This window comes from Pezoporus flaviventris, unplaced genomic scaffold, assembly GCF_033815535.1.
Source record: "Pezoporus flaviventris isolate CSIRO_AGI_PZ_B2104156 unplaced genomic scaffold, CSIRO_AGI_Pfla_v1 ptg000007l, whole genome shotgun sequence".
NCBI lineage: Eukaryota > Metazoa > Chordata > Aves > Psittaciformes > Psittacidae > Pezoporus > Pezoporus flaviventris.
In genome coordinates, this window is record NW_026892555.1 from 7,563,209 (window position 1) to 7,577,860 (window position 14,652).

Genomic DNA, 14,652 nt, shown 5'->3' on the forward strand with positions numbered 1-14,652 from the left:
GTAACTTCAAGTATGAAGTTACTTCAAGTATGAACTTCAAGTATGAACTTCAAAGTATGAAAAGAAAGAAAAAGTTCTGTGCCGAAAGACAAAGCAGAACTGATAAAACCTAAAATACATAAATCTGAATAAAAGCTACTCTTTAATCCCTCAGAATGTCAGTGATGGAGGTGGAGAGTTTAAGTTCTCAAAAACAACTTCAACTGACAAATCCATGAGAAATTCCTATTGCTTTTCATGAAAAATTAGGTATGCTCAAAATTAATTTACAGCGCACAATACCCATGGAATTACAGATTAGGGAAGCCTGGGCTCTTGGGAAGCATGTAGGACTTTAAAACAAACATGCGCCCAAAACGCTGTGGTATTTTGTTAGAGAGCTATCACATTTCAGCATTCCACAATAAATAATGGGTGCTTTGTTTCATTTATTCTTTACGTTAGATCAAGTTATACTCAGTTTACTGAAAAATAGTTATGTTTTATTTAAAACTTTTTCGGAACACTCTGTCCATAAGAAAAGGTGTAAACTAATTGATTTCACAGCTAAATAGGTTAACTGAAAAGCAGAAGCTTACTTAGCCCTATTACACTACTATGAATAAAATTATCAGTTAAGATATGAATTCTGCATTAGGCCTCATAAAACATATAGGCTTTATGGACCTAAATAAACATCTATGACTCAAATAATCCAGTTTAAATCAAGTTGCAAAATTAGCAATGTTCTTCATATTGACAATCCTACACCTACAATAAAAAGAATGAAATAATTTTCAAACTTAAGTGAAGCAGAGTTTTAAACACTAAACAACAAATTACAGTCCATAAGGCAGCTTTTGTGGTTCTACAAACCACAGGCTGCCCAGAGCAGCTGCGGCTGCCTCATCCCTGGCAGTGTTCAAGGCCAGAGTGGATGGGGCTTAAGCAACCTGGTCTATTGGAAAGTGTTGCCCCTGCCTGTGGCAGGGGGTTGGAACTGGATGAGCTTTAAGGTCCCTTCCAACCCAAACCATCCTATGATTTTAGGACTATCATTTTAGCTTGATTTTCAGTGCTCAAAAAGTAAAGCCATGAAATGAACCTACATTCTGTCAAACCTGTGAACACATAACCCTTCTTACTTCCTTGTTTTCTACCTCTTTAGGTACCTTTCTAACCAATCACCATGCCTGTAGAAAGACAAAACAATTCCATAATCTCCTACAGCAGCAGGACTACAGTTCACCATCCTCCATCATTAACACCTAACAAATTAAGAACATGAGGTGGCATAGTGAACTAGAAACATTCTGTTCTGTAAGCTTGCTGCAGATGTTAGCTTTTAGGTATCAACACTGCAGAAGGAGATGTCGAAGCAAGCCTTCCAACAGAGACAACTATACTGTGAAGAAGACGTTAACACATGCTTAGCAGGAGACATCCTTCAACTTTGAGAAATATAATTTCCCCCAGTGACAGTAGCAGAAGAAAAATGAGTAAAGGAAGGAAATGGTGAGCAAAGAGCACCAGATGCAGCTGTGTCCCTTGTGGCAAAACAAGGAGAACCTTCTGCAACAATTACTGAATGCTGAATTGAAATCCAGAAGGCAGTACCCTTCAGACAGCCTATTGCTCTATTTTCCCAATACAGCTGTAAGACACTTAGTAAATGAATGTTTTCCTAACAGCTACAATGCTTTATCACTTTTTGGTAGCCATTCCGATGGGTACACCAGCATAAATCCCAACCTTCCCTCAAATCCAAAAATTCATGCCAGAGACACAAATGGCAATTTACAAGTATTTCAAAGCATAAGAAATAAGCAAAGCATGTAGCAAGGGAAAGTTTGATCATCAGCAGTTACATTTGCAAAATACTTCATTATATGCAACAATAAAAACAATTACAAGTTGCAAAAGTGCTATTTTGAAAACAGTTAAGCAAAGTAACTGCCAAGCATGACAAATTTCATCTTGTAATTAGAAGGACTACTTCATTTCCATTGAAAGTTAACATATTGTCTGCTAGTGGAACATGATTTCATAGATACATAGACACGCTGTTTTTAGAATGGCTGCAAGATATGTTTACTGACTATGAAGTACAGTCTACATGACCCTGTCTGCCTGCTGTTATTCTCACAAAGCTCCTTAGGAAGGAAGAATCTATCCACAAGCAGATACAAATGTAATTTCTAGGGTCACAGGTTTTTCACCTGGTTTAGGTATCTTCTGCTACTAGCTGTCAAAGGAAAGAAATTGATAGGGCTACATATATGTGAATGTACACACACTAGTGATACATATTTACAATCTTACACCTCTACTGCTCATGGCAGCGATTAAATTGGGATTTAACTGAGGGTGTATACAGTATGGGCAAAGGAACGTAGCAATGAGGCTGATAAATCAGACATCTGTTAACTAAACTTGGTACCAAATAAGAAGCCTTCCAGGAAAGAAAATCCTGGCGGCAGAATTGTCCTTACTGAAAGCTGCTTCCTTCATATCATATTCCATATTAGTCCATTTCATGTGTTTTCTCCTTTAGACTGAAGTACTGATTGAGACACTGAAACAGAACCACACTCATAAGAGAGCTAAGTGTCCTCCACTGCTGACTGATGAAAGGTTGGACCAGCCAAAACAAATCTGAGAATCTCATCACACAGTTTATTAATTGGGGGGTGGGGGGGGTATCTTATAGAAATAAGACTTTTCCTGTGAATGACAATACCCTATCTACTACAATAAACAAACAAACCCTCCCCTCTCATCTGCAGCACAGAGTTTTGCCAGACTTCACACAAAACTGTAGTTACTAGAATAATGAGAGGGATGTACTTGTATCTTACCATCTGTCCAAAGGCCCCTCTGCTACAGGGGGGGACTTCACAACTTTTATCCACTCATATTTTGAAATGCATCTGATAATTTCCCAGCACAGGTGCAAACACATTGCCTCATCCTAAGCAGTGACAGGATCAATGCCGACAGCACAATTTGCTTACTGGGAGGCATGGGGGAGGAGGGATACAAACTGAAATAGGTCTTTTCACTGCTAAGTCAATTTCTATTGATTTTTGGAATGAAATGTAATTATCTATTATTCCATTTCCTGTTACATAAACTGTATTCAATAGCCGTATACTTGTTCTCCGTTAACACCTCTGACTAATAAACATAAGAGAACAAATGCCTTAAGACACTGAAATAAAGTTTCAGATCTCCATTGCTTCAATTTGTAGCTAGGTTTGTACACTTTTAAAAGACAGACTGTAAACTCTTTCCAGCAACGGTTTTACTTTATGACAAACTGACAAAACATTTAGTTTTTCCACAGCCAACAAAAGCTTTACAGTGGTTATGACCCTGTTAAGGAGTTGGACAAACCCCAAATTCACATTAAAGTGGAGAAAATTGTGCAGCTAGAGTTAAAACCTACTCAAGAAATCCATCAGTTCAGGATGGCAACCTTCCTAAGAAACTGAAACAACCAAATCAAGTTTGAGACCACTCTCTGAAATCATGAACTATGTAGATTTTATTACCCTTTATATCTTCCTTTTAAATTCCTAACAAGTAAAAGACTGTAGTGAATATCTGCCTCATGAACATGCTTTTCTCAATCTGCTTCAGTAGCTTAGATATAAACACGTGTATTTCACTACATTGAAAAGGAAAAAAGTCAACAACAAAAGTATTTTACCAGTGATCTTGTTAAGACGAGCTCTCTTTGCCTGAAATGAGTTGCCTAAATTACTTTTCCTCTTGTGTGATAACGTGCTCTCTGCCTGCACAAAGGCCATCTTTGGAACATCCACTACAGGAAATCCTACTATTAAACAGAAGAGAAATCTAATAAACTCACGTTTCATAAATACATAACAACACCCACAATACTTTAATATTTCAGAACTGCTATTTGAATACTGCTGTAAAGAAACTTTAAAACTATTAAAAATGAAAATTACACAATGTTTAGTATTACACAACGAAGCATTAGATGCAGACTACCTCAAAAATGCAATTTTTACTCAATAGGATGAGAAATCAGTATTAAAGACTATTAAAATGAACAAATTCTAATCATCCCACAGATAGTTTCAAACATCCCTGAATATGCATATATGACTCGTACTGGTTTTGGATTTTCTTCTTAGCACAAGATCAAGGATTACCTTACAGGTAACAGAAGATGCAGGAACATGAACCATAGCGTACAACAAAGTCATTTAAAAAACCCGTAGGTTCTGCTCTTCTTAGAGCTAGTAAGATTTTGCACAAGGAGTAAATGATGACCAAACTAGATTTGCCTGATAAAAATTGTTTCTGAACTGATTGTTATGTATCATAAAGTTATCATAACAGCAAATGTGACATCTTCCTCAAGAAATACTAGTTATGACTTAACAGCAAAACTAACAACAGGAGCTCGAGTTTAACATTACAGATAAGCCTACTTTTATCTTTTACAGAATTTGTTTTTACCAAATGTATCACTAGATGTAGGCTCCTCTTCCTTTTTTTGGACTTCCTGCATGATTGTAGAAGTTGAGGTTTCTTCCTTTTTTGAAGGAACTTTTAGCCATTTTCTGTCCTCTTTATCTTTATTGCTGTTTGCGCTGGTTCTAGGTTTACTTCCTGCTTTGTTCTTGGCTGCTGCTGCAGCAGCAGCTTTGACCAAAGCTATCCAATCCTCCAAAAAGGAAAAAATGGTAAGTATTAAAAAGTGCCTGAGATTCAAATAGAAAATACCTATAAACCCAGTGAAACTTCATCTAGAAATGTTCAAGAGCAGTTGAAATCCTTTTTATGGCTACTACTCAGAGAGTGATGAAATGAGTTTCCCAAATAAACTTGAAGTATGCCACATGGATAAAAAGCAAAAACACCTTCAAAAAAAACATAATGCATAGGATTCTGGATGCACATGTTCCCTGCTATCTATTTTCATGTGTCATAGCTGTAGAAACCCAGGAGCTCCCACACCCAGAAAACTGACTTTGTTCTTACCCTTCTGGCTGTGAAATGCACCAACTCCATTGCTGCTCAAATTTAACTATTATTCAAAACTACCGTCAACTCAAAGCATGGTCCACCAGAGTTCTTCCTGAATTCAACTGATAAAGCAGGGTAACTCTTATTTAATTGGATCTGTGTTTCTAGAGTAACTACAGGTAGCACTCTTTTTGTGTACATACTATAACTTTCATTGACCAACTTCAATACAGCGCTCTATAATATGACTGAATTTCACAATCCACACTGAAAGTAATAAAAGTGCCATTTTGAACAATGGCTTATTTGACCATACAGAAATGTTCCAGGAGTAAACAACAGAATATACAGCCCAAATTAATTTACTTTTTGGCATGTGGATGAAGTTTAGCCACCCAACAAGTCAGAGAGATCCAAATACTTCCAAGGCTGAGCCAAGCAATTTCCACTAGTTTGGAGTGATCAGACTCCTGCCTTACATCTCCTGAATGTCAGGGATCAATGTGATAGCAAAAATTTAAACTTGATCCTTTTTACCAAAGTAATTCTCCAGATTTTCTATTACATCAATGTACAGAATTTTTCCATGGAGAAGTTACATGTGGTATAAAAACCAAGAGTAACGTTCATCCTCCACCAGTAAGAATTAAGCGTCTGAGTGGTTTTAATGATACTTAATTTACCACTTGGCAATTTGGCTACAAGAGCATTTGGAGGTTTGTATTACCCACATATAAAAAAAGGTTTCATAAAGACAATTTTTGCTTAGCTTCACATGTGAACTTTATAAATAGTTGGGGTATTTTCCAGCTGTAGACAGACTATATTTTATGCTGGACCTTCCTTGTTACGTTATCATATGAGGTACCTAAAGGATCTTGTTTTTATAAATCTTGTTTCAACACAACTCTGTCTCACTCATTACACATTGTAAGTCTCCCTAATATCTAGACTACTGAGGGTTTGTTTGCCTTCTTTGATGTGTAAGAAAAGCATAACACAAAATACAAAGCATTACTTTTCCTTGTTTTATGCTTTTCCTTTCCCATAGCTCAATGCTTTTAAATCACTGCTTTACATAGGTTATGCTTCCACTTTGCATCAAGCTATGTACTTAGGAACACCAACAGCTTTGGTTCCTCCAAGACTAAGTGTTTTGTGTCCAAACCATCAGTGCAAGATGCATATGCTCAGTCTAGCTAGCAGAAGCAAAGTTTGGAAGTGCTGTGGCAATGCTTACACAACAGGCAACCATCAAAGTCATTTAGCGACGTGCCAGCCACAAAGAGCATGTTTAACTGCCAGCTGCATAGTCAACCAGAAATACACATACCTGGTTTTGGCCAGCCAAAACAAGCACACACATTAGCTCCAGTCCATCCAGAGCCTTGTCCATCCAGCAGGACAAAAAAAAAAAGGATTGAGCTATTTGTGCTGGTGAGGAGTTAGAAACACCTGAGAGAAGTCTTACACTGTACCCTGGCCAAGGGATGAAGAGGATCAGTAATATGTCTGGAGCTTGATCGTATAATAAAAGCGTGGAGCAAAGGAAATGCAGCCTGCATCAAAACACCATTTTTATTTTCAGTCAAGCTAAGCACCCTTAAGTCAGAAGCTTTCAGAAGACATCAAGCTTCAAGGAGCACCCTGAACTAAGCGTCCTGTTCCAATAGTAGCTTTCTGGTACAACACGAAGCATTTTGTTTGCATTGTATTTCATTGTTTGGATACTTTCCTTAGGACATGGAGCTTACAAAGGGCAGCAAGACACAAAACAATGAAGCAAACCAAGGTTAAACATCCAGAAGCCAGAGCAGTGAGACATTAATTACGGTGATGGTTATACTTTTTTCTGAATTAACATACAAATTTAAAGTCAGAGAAGGGAACCTTGAGCGGTGAATGGACAAGATTATCTCAAGAGGTCCCTTCGAACCTCAACAGTTCTGTGATTCTGAATTGGCTGGAAAGTCTGTGGGTCCATTTTTATTCTGGCTCCAAAGTGAACACATTCATTACAGTGACACAGGTAATTCCTGTTTTTCAGCCTTTAACTCCTGCTAACTGCTCACCTGCACAGCTCCTGATGTGCATGAACTATTCAGCACCTAAGATGCTAAAGGTGACTGTATTTCTTTTGAAGAGCACAGGAACTTGTCCTTCAAAAAGATGTTTGTGCCTTTTTCAGAATTTTCAGAAAGAAATAAAAAATGGGGAAATAACAGTGGGAGCCTAAAGCACAATGAATTCACAAATCTGTCTCGGTCACTGAGGTATCTGTCAACCACAACAGCAGGACACTAAATATCACAGAAACCAGTTACAAATCCTTAGTAGCAGGACTTTTCCCCAAAGCATTCAGTATACACAAAGCCAAGGGCCCAAATATGAACACATTAGAAATTAAGTAAAATAAACATCCTCCTAAGAGAAGTTTTCCCTATTCCTCCCTCACGCCCTGACATTGTTCCTCTATTGGCTGTGGTTTTGTAACTCCGGACTAGTTACTCTGCACCATCCAGCCCGATTTCCCACTTCCCACAGGATCTCACTCCAGTGAATTTCTCATTTACATACACCATAAAAATATAAATGCACATTTCCTTTTTTATTCTCACTAAAGGTCACCTTTCAAGTAAGCTGAGAAAATTGACAGGAGAGAAGTTATGGGACACTGTAGTTAGAAGACAAAACATTATCCCTACTGAGGAAAACTGTCATTTTACTTATTAGATTCACTAAATCAAAGCACAGGAAATTGCACGATCAAGAAAGACATTAGTAGAAATTACCCACAGCCTTACACATCCATTGGCTAAAACACTTGTATTTTAAAACATTCCTTAAACCTACAAGATAAGAAGGCAAAACCAGAATGATTTCTAACATCCAACCCTTATACCAATAGCAGAACGCACGCACACTCTTCCACCTGCCTACAACCACCACCTTTGTGCTTATCTACAGTACTAAAGATTCAGCTGGTTTTCCTCTCCTGACACCTCACAACTCCCAGCTCCCACACACTCATACATACACACATATAAAATATCATCAATCTATTGACCGGCTGATTCCACAGCAAGCCTGGATTCCTCACCTTCACCTTTCAATTCTAAACAGTCTGCCCCACCTACATCTTGGCTCACATTGTCTCCTGTCACATCTTCTTGTTTTCCTCTGTTCCAATCGCAAATCCATGCTTTTTCCTCAGCTTCCTCTTCCTGTGTGCCAAGTCCCCTCCCTCTCCTTCAAAACCCTCCTCAAAACTCACTTCTTTTGGTTCGATTTCCGTCACTAATCTCAGCTCCGGCGCTATCTGCTCCCTCTCGCGCGCCTAATTACATCGAAGATAAAACAAAAAACATGAAACAGAAAAAGTAAGTTATCCGAATACTTCACATGTGCTCTCACAAGGGCAGTCTCAATATCCCCATCTTTTATTTTCTCTCTCTACATTAGCCACGTTTATGTGCGATTTCAATGACTTTGTGCTTATCTGCACAGCAATTTAACCTATAGTCTTATTGCATTGAACCACACAAATTTTCCAGTCTTTAATCCATCCTCACAGCTGAGTCTTAATAAAACACACTTCTGCTGAAACTCAGTAGTTTGAGTGTTACAGTGTTTATAATCTTTTCAAGACACACTAAGCTCAAATCAAAGAATTAACTAGTCGATAATCTCTCCATGTAATTCAAATTCTGCATGCTTAGCACACACCTTCTAAACAGATCTTACATGCTAAATTTGCTAATGCACTAGAACTTGAAATGCCTTAAGCTTACACTCATCTCTTGAGATGTACTTTTCCCCCTTTTGGAAACAGACAAAAACCCCAAGTCATAGGTTTAATGAAGTGCTGGATCTGCCAGCTTCACTATTTTGCAAATCAAGTACAGTCTTGGCATCTTTTTAAGCTTTAAATGAATTTTAGTAAATGTCCTTAAAAATAAATAATGCAAAAAAGCAACAACGGCCATTTGAGTTCTACTCTTAGACAAAGCTCAGTTTCCAGTAACTGATTTTCCAACCAAATCTTAGATATTTATTGGAACTAGATGATCTTTAAGGTCCCTTCCAATCCATTCCATGACTCTATGATTATGGTTGTATTCTTACATACCACAGAAACATCTTTAAAAACAAACTTTTACCATAGCACAATGACATATGACATGTTGCAGAAAAAAAATAGCTTTGCCTTTGAAAGCTACGGAACTTCATGCCTATCCCTAATTTTGCAAAAATCAATCTTGGAAAGTGCAGATTTGGCCCCCTTGCTCTTTCTCAAAACTTCACTGAAGCCCATGCATTCAGTCCCTGAGATGCATGAGACTGACAACCTAACTTTCAGTAATGAGAAGAATTGGAAAGAGCAGATGAGCTGGGCTGCCACCAAGCATGTCTGGACATCAAAACAGCTGCTAAGAAATGGATTTACTATTTATTTTAAAGCTGAAAATGCCTGTGGCCTAAGAGTAGTAACTCAAGATTAGACACAACATAGTTTCCTATAAAAAGCACAGGACAGAGTAAGGGACTTCTTTATATTGTCACAGAAGGGATATTTCAGTTCAGTTACAACCACATGAATCAAGTTTTCCTTTTTATGGAGTAAAGTTGAATACTCTAGCTTCCCATCTTACTCTCCTAATAAAGTATTGTTGAAATATTATATACTGGTTCAACAGTTATTGTAAGACTGCAGCAAGAAGCCAGTGTTAGTGTGACTATGGATTTCAGTTTAAGATTAAGTCTTCAATGCTGTTTTCCTTTGCAAGTGAAGATATTCCTAGTGACTAAATCACATATTCTACTTCACAGCCTCCCTCAGCTCCTACTCAGCATCTCTTCTTTAAGAAACTGGACATTATCAGAAATAAAGAAATATTTAACTATCTGAATCCCCAAAAGTTCTGATAAAAGGGAGAAAACCCCACAGAACAGTCATGTCAGTAAGAACATGTGGGCAAAAAGCTACCAAAGTAGCAAACAGATGGGGTGGAGAAGAAAAAAACAATAATAATCAGCAGCACAGACTACTGACAAGCTGAACCTTTTTACTGGAAGGGCACCAGAGAAAAAAAGTCTCTGGATGCCCCTGGTTTTCTGAACTCTGCAGGAGGAAACTCTGGGAACAGATTAGTTGGCAGTGGACTGTATGGCAGCCAGGCATTTCAGATAGAGGCAAGGCTACTTGAGCAGCACACTCTGGGGCATCATCCATAAAACTGGAGAAGCAAGGCAGTGCAGGACCTAGAATAAAGACTGTAATCTAAAACTAGTTGTGCTAGGTGACACTTTTTCAAACTCGAGATATTAAAGAAAAAGAACCTATATAAAACCTAGCAAAGATACCTAAATTATTCTTACCTGTCCTTTTGCATCCTCTGGCATAGATTTGATATGCATCCTCTTAAGACATCGAATAACACCATCATAGAACTGTACTGTGAAGGTTCCTAGAAAAGGAGTGAAGTAGTCACTATGAGTAGTTAAGAAACAAAACACACCTTGTTACTATGAAAGCTTTAGCAAAATATTTTGTAGGCTGGATGACCAAAGTAACCAAGTTACCTATAGTCAGGATATAGAATTTAAAGAAAAAAAATCTCAATGAAACCCTGTTCTTACATTGTTACTCTTTATCCACTTGGACAATTTCAAGCATGTTTAAGCTACTGTGTCACTTTTTCTTGTACCTCATTGAAAGAATTACGTCATATTTAAGTTGCCACAATAGGAAACCAAGTCAATTTACAATCAAATCCTCATTTAAACTATAGTAAAAACTTTTACTAATGTTCATGAGAAATATCACCCCATGCGAAGTACTGCATCTAAAGCATTAACCTTTATTTCCCTGTTTCCATTGTTTTTCGTCAATAAACAGAACTTTACACACCTAAAACAAGGATGAACTTTTAAATAACATTATTATATATTATAATAAATATACAATATAATTAATATGTAATATGTAGTGTGATATACAATATAGATCATATATAATATATAATATACAAAGTATTATGCTGTTTTATTTACTATATGTTATTATTAAATCAACAATAGTACAAAAACATTTGTAACACTCTGCACAGGACTTTATTCTCATCACTGAACAAACAAAGCATTTTTTCTTCCAGAAGGAATTCCAATTTTCTAATTTTACACAGATAAAAGACAAACCTCTAACTCAACTGCATAGAATAGAAACATTTTCACCGAATATTGAGGCAGTGAGGAAAACTTTATATGCATGTCACATAAGCAGACTACAGCTACAGCATAACATATGCAAAGAGTCCTTACCAACAGATCATGCACAAATACATACCCTCTTTATTAATTGCTTCAATCTTTGCAGGGTAGTATCGACAGTCTGTCCAACGAGCTAGTACTTCTTCTCCAGGTTTAAAATCCTATTTTATACAAAGTCAGTCATTAATATTTCTAGGAAAAATATTAAAATAATTAGACATTATGGGATAGATTTTACGTAAGAAAACAGGTAGGACAGTTTACAAAAACAAGTCAAAGACTAAATAAAAGGACCACTTACAACAAATTCTTCATCATCTTTTAGCCCTTCTTTCCTTAATGCTGGTCGCTCCAAGGGTCGCAACCTATTGCTGTCCCAGTAAATCCACTCATCGTAACGATGACTCCATCGTTCAAAATGGACCAACATCTTCCCCTCTTCATAATCTATCTTCTCAATACGAGATGGATACCTTGAGTGATAAAGTTAAACTGATAAATCTCAAGTATTTTTTAAAGGTTCCTACTTTTTTTGGCATACAACAGTGCTTACATGACATTTGAGAAACCTATATGAACACCTTGGACCGAGAAATCTCCAAGTCTCAAAAAGATGAAGTTACCAATTGATGGTAGGAGACCATTTAGTTTAAGAGTCATCTATACACACCAGCAACAGGACATCAGCTTCATTCTAGTCAGATGATCACACACGAACTTAAACCTCAAACTCCCAGACCAAAACTGCCTGAAACTGGCATTAGAAGTTTGTCCTTATCAGTTTTAAAAACTGTGTTTCTCTAAAGCAAAATCCTGTAAGAGTTTGTGCTTGCTTGGGGGTGGAAAGAGTATTAAATAGTTTATAATAGGAGTAAAACATTCATTACTTTACCATCAATTCTGGACAAACCCAATCAACTAATCAAACCCAGAATGTTCAACAGAATATTCTTAATCAAAGCCGCTTACTAATTTATAGATCAGCTTCCATGATTTCACTGCCATTCAATTCGGTTCATAGTAACTATTTTTTAGCAGTCATTAACTCCACATGCATCAAAATAAGCATGTCAGTCTTATTTAACACACGGATTTTACTTTCAGCCAACACTGTCTGTGCTCAGCAGAACTAATCAGGAAGGAGCTGCAACCACTACAAGTCTTAGGCATCTAATTTTGAGTGTAGAATAGATACAGATTTGGAACCATAAAGGTTAAGACTGTACCTGTATGGGGAAAAAAAAAGACAAACTTCTCTAACTTCAGCAATTGTTATTATTCAGTCTCAATATTCCTGTTTCCCCAAAGTGATGTAAATCACAAAACTGCAGTCAGAGAGCAAGGCACAAACTGGTTCTCTCACACAACTTGCTTCACCAATATTATTAGATTTCATTATTTTCACTGTATGAAATGCAGAGAATTGGAATGAGGCAGAATTCAGGTCCTGCTGCCCTTCAAAGTATTTAAATGGATTCAAAAGTACAAAGACTCTCCTAAAAGAAAAAGTTAAGTACATGATTCAGCTTTCTCCAGTTTGTATTAGCGATGGTCTCAAGTTAAAACATGTATTGAAAAGAAAGATCACAGGGAAGGGACACTTGTCTTTCATTAAGAGGCAACTTGTTTTTCTAACAAAGTGCTGCTGTGGAGTAATAGTAAGAGAGCAGAGCCTGGGCACCCAACTTCCAGTCCTACTGCAAATTCCAGCACCTAGGAACTGCCATATACAGGAACACTGTCAACATTTTCAATTTTTAATACTTTCTCTCCAAACCACTGATGCTGCTGATAAAGCAGTTCTGGACACTCTGTTCTGATTAAAGTACAAGTTCCCAGCAGATACAGGCTTTCCTTATTTCCTGGTGTCTAGAACTGGGCATTAAAACAAAAGGTGTCAATCTCAATTTGCTCCTTCATTTCTCCAGCCATACTTCTTCAGCTGCAGTGATGCATACAGCTTCCTAACACCTAAGTATCTCATGTGTGCCTAAGTGAGAAAAACTCTATGATTTTCTAGATTACTTCTGCAACTACTTCAGCCACAATTCACTCTCACATCAGAACACACAGACAGTCCAGCCTCTTCTGGGTTTCACTCATCCATACATTTCAGAAACACAAAATATCTTCACAGCCATCCTTTCAAGTTCCCAACTTCTCACTGAACTTCAAAATAAAGTCTTAGTCTCAAATTGCAGACTCTCATTTGCCATCCTACTAACAAAACCTTTTTCAGGATAGAACTACTCCACGTGACATCTGTCAGAGGAGCAACAAGATCAATCCCCATTCCTTTCTTACTGCAGTTGGAAATTTCAGGTTTATCACATGCCAGACGGGTAGTGATGCAAAATGACACTGATTTTACTCAGTTGAGGAACCATCGGCCAAAAGATACAATTCTCCTCTTCCTACACATCTACAATGCAAATGCTCTGTTCCCATTATGGTGCTACATTTTTATTGCTGTTATGGCTGGTAGCTTTCACTGGGCATCACCAGCAAAGTTACCCACTATTCCTGTGTTTAGAAAACACTAGAAGGGACAAACTGGCAAAATATGGTACAATGGTCTGGAAAGGGAAAATTGAGTAAAAGGGGGGAATAACATATACAGTATAGTAAACATAGTAAACATCTGTAGGTTAGAGACACATATACATAAAAATGGGAATTAAGGAAAATTCAGCAAGCCAAGAATGAAAACACTAATACATATGGGGGGGGGGGGGGAATAAAAGAAGCAAAGCCAACATCAGTTAATATTAAAAGCCATACAAAATATTAAGTCTGAGTAGGAATCACTCAACAGAGGAAATGCAACACCAGATACTTACTGGCTAATTTCTCTTTGATAAATTACAACTTCTGCTCTCAAAGTCTTTTTAAAATATCATTATCGGCTCTAAATCTAAATCCATTATGTTGGTTTTGAACAGTTAAAGCTTATAATAATCATAACATCACATAATAGCTTTATTCTAATAATTTGTTTCTTCAATGTATATTGAAGACAATGGCTGCAAGATGAATAGAGCCAAAACCTACATTCAACTCAGAGACAGAAGATGTAACAAATCTCTTAAACAACCAAGCTATATACGATTGGTTTTTAGGCAACCCCAAAATAACTTTATATGGATTTACCAAGAAGCTACTACCCTCTATACCCACTAAATTTAGCCACACAACGTGCCACAAATATGTGTAAACAGTAACATTTCACAATGCTGATCCCACAGTGGAAAAGAGCAGAGCACACATATTGCAGAATTTACTATCCCAAATTTCACACTGCACAGAAACATTTTTCTGGTGTTACAGTTTGAGCTTGGACTGAATATAAGCCATTCCATATCCTACAGTTATGCGAATATTTCAAAGGCAAGTATGCAT

General features: G+C 37.3%; 1 protein-coding gene across 4 annotated transcripts in view; it reads right to left on the reverse strand.

Annotated features, from left to right (window-relative positions):
• LOC133266489 (PHD finger protein 20-like protein 1) overlaps nucleotides 1-14,652 on the reverse strand; it is a 212,559-nt gene that overhangs the window by 190,625 nt on the left and 7,282 nt on the right. For 2 of the 4 annotated variants that reach the window (XM_061447707.1, XM_061447705.1), the window contains exons 3-8: nucleotides 11,555-11,726; nucleotides 11,330-11,414; nucleotides 10,363-10,451; nucleotides 8,258-8,320; nucleotides 4,474-4,681; nucleotides 3,692-3,820 (exon numbers count right to left, since the gene is read on the reverse strand). In XM_061447707.1, the coding sequence (XP_061303691.1) occupies nucleotides 3,692-3,820; nucleotides 4,474-4,681; nucleotides 8,258-8,320; nucleotides 10,363-10,451; nucleotides 11,330-11,414; nucleotides 11,555-11,726 (746 nt within the window). Of the gene's footprint in view, nucleotides 1-3,691; nucleotides 3,821-4,473; nucleotides 4,682-6,316; nucleotides 6,371-8,257; nucleotides 8,321-10,362; nucleotides 10,452-11,329; nucleotides 11,415-11,554; nucleotides 11,727-14,652 lie in introns of all 4 variants that reach the window. The other 2 variants (XM_061447706.1, XM_061447708.1) reach the window with 2 other exon arrangements.